At 60.0% G+C, this 1,036-nt stretch overlaps 1 protein-coding gene across 1 annotated transcript; it reads left to right on the forward strand.

Moving 5' to 3' along the window:
• Positions 1-82: 82 nt before the first annotated feature.
• Positions 83-1,003, forward strand: Tsp_15878 (conserved hypothetical protein; the record flags this gene model as incomplete). The annotated part of the gene is given in 2 exon segments (XM_003366571.1): positions 83-209; positions 220-1,003. Coding segments are annotated over 2 exon segments (911 nt in total), but the record flags the coding sequence as incomplete, so codon positions are not given.
• Between the last annotated feature and the right edge of the window lie 33 nt (positions 1,004-1,036).

Consider the following 1,036-nt stretch of genomic DNA (forward strand, 5'->3'; position numbering starts at 1 on the left):
AGGATCATAAGCAGGAAGATCGTGAGAAGGTCCGCAAGGCGGACATTTACAAGAGCAACAACATTACGGGAATCAGGGAAGTATGTATTTGATGTCCGGAGTCCAAGCATATCGTGAAAGGATGCCGAGGAGGTTGTCCCTGTGGCGTGGACGGATGTCCACAGGCGCATCATCGGCTCTTTCATCCGCTATCGATGAGGGAATGGACAGTATTTTCAGACTGTGACCGCACCCACCAGGGTCCTTTGGTCGTGCGAAGCACCTCCGGGAAAGGACTCCAGACCGCCCGTGCTTGCGCTTATGGGCCAAACGGAAACCACGTGGTGGTGAATTGCCTGCTGGACACCGGGGCCGCAATCTCCTTCATCCGGAAGGACGTGGCGAAAGCTCTCGGACTCACTGGGCATCATGAACGTTGTCGCCTCACAACTCTCGGAGGTCGTGGAGGGCCGGAGCGCCGATGGCGTAGAGTGGAATTTCGGCTTGGAGCGGTTGGAAGCTCAGGCCGACCGGACGCAAGCACCATGGTGAAGGCGCTTGCAATTCCTCGGGTCTACGGTAAATCAGGGCCGGCGGAGTCCCCGGACGGGACACCGGCAAGGACCGTACCCGAGGGTGGACAGCGGCAAGGAACGCCGCTCATGGTCGATGTATTGGTCGGCATCGACTACTATTACGAGCTCGTGACCGGTCGCATTCGAAGAGCGACAGGTGGGTCAGTGGCCGTGGAGACCCGCCTCGGGTGGATCACGTGCGGGAGAGCCGCCCGAAGACGATCCATCGAGGCCAAAGTCTTGCCGAAAGGCGAAGATTCGGATGACAGCCCCATGCGGAAGTTCGGGGAGGTTAGGTCGTCAAGAAAAGCGCCGGCCGGAGACCCCGCCGCGGATGGAGCCGTGGCGTCGAAGAGGTTGGAGCTCGAAGCATCGTATGGAAATCTCCGTGTTGGAAAGGTCGGAGGCTGCGTGGATCGGGAGCGTCGACTAGGGGAAGTTGACGTCCGGTGGGGGGCCGTTGGCAGTTTGGGCCAGCCGGT

The sequence above is a fragment of the Trichinella spiralis genome, assembly GCF_000181795.1.
Source record: "Trichinella spiralis strain ISS 195 chromosome Unknown Scfld5801, whole genome shotgun sequence".
NCBI classification, from domain to species: domain Eukaryota; kingdom Metazoa; phylum Nematoda; class Enoplea; order Trichinellida; family Trichinellidae; genus Trichinella; species Trichinella spiralis.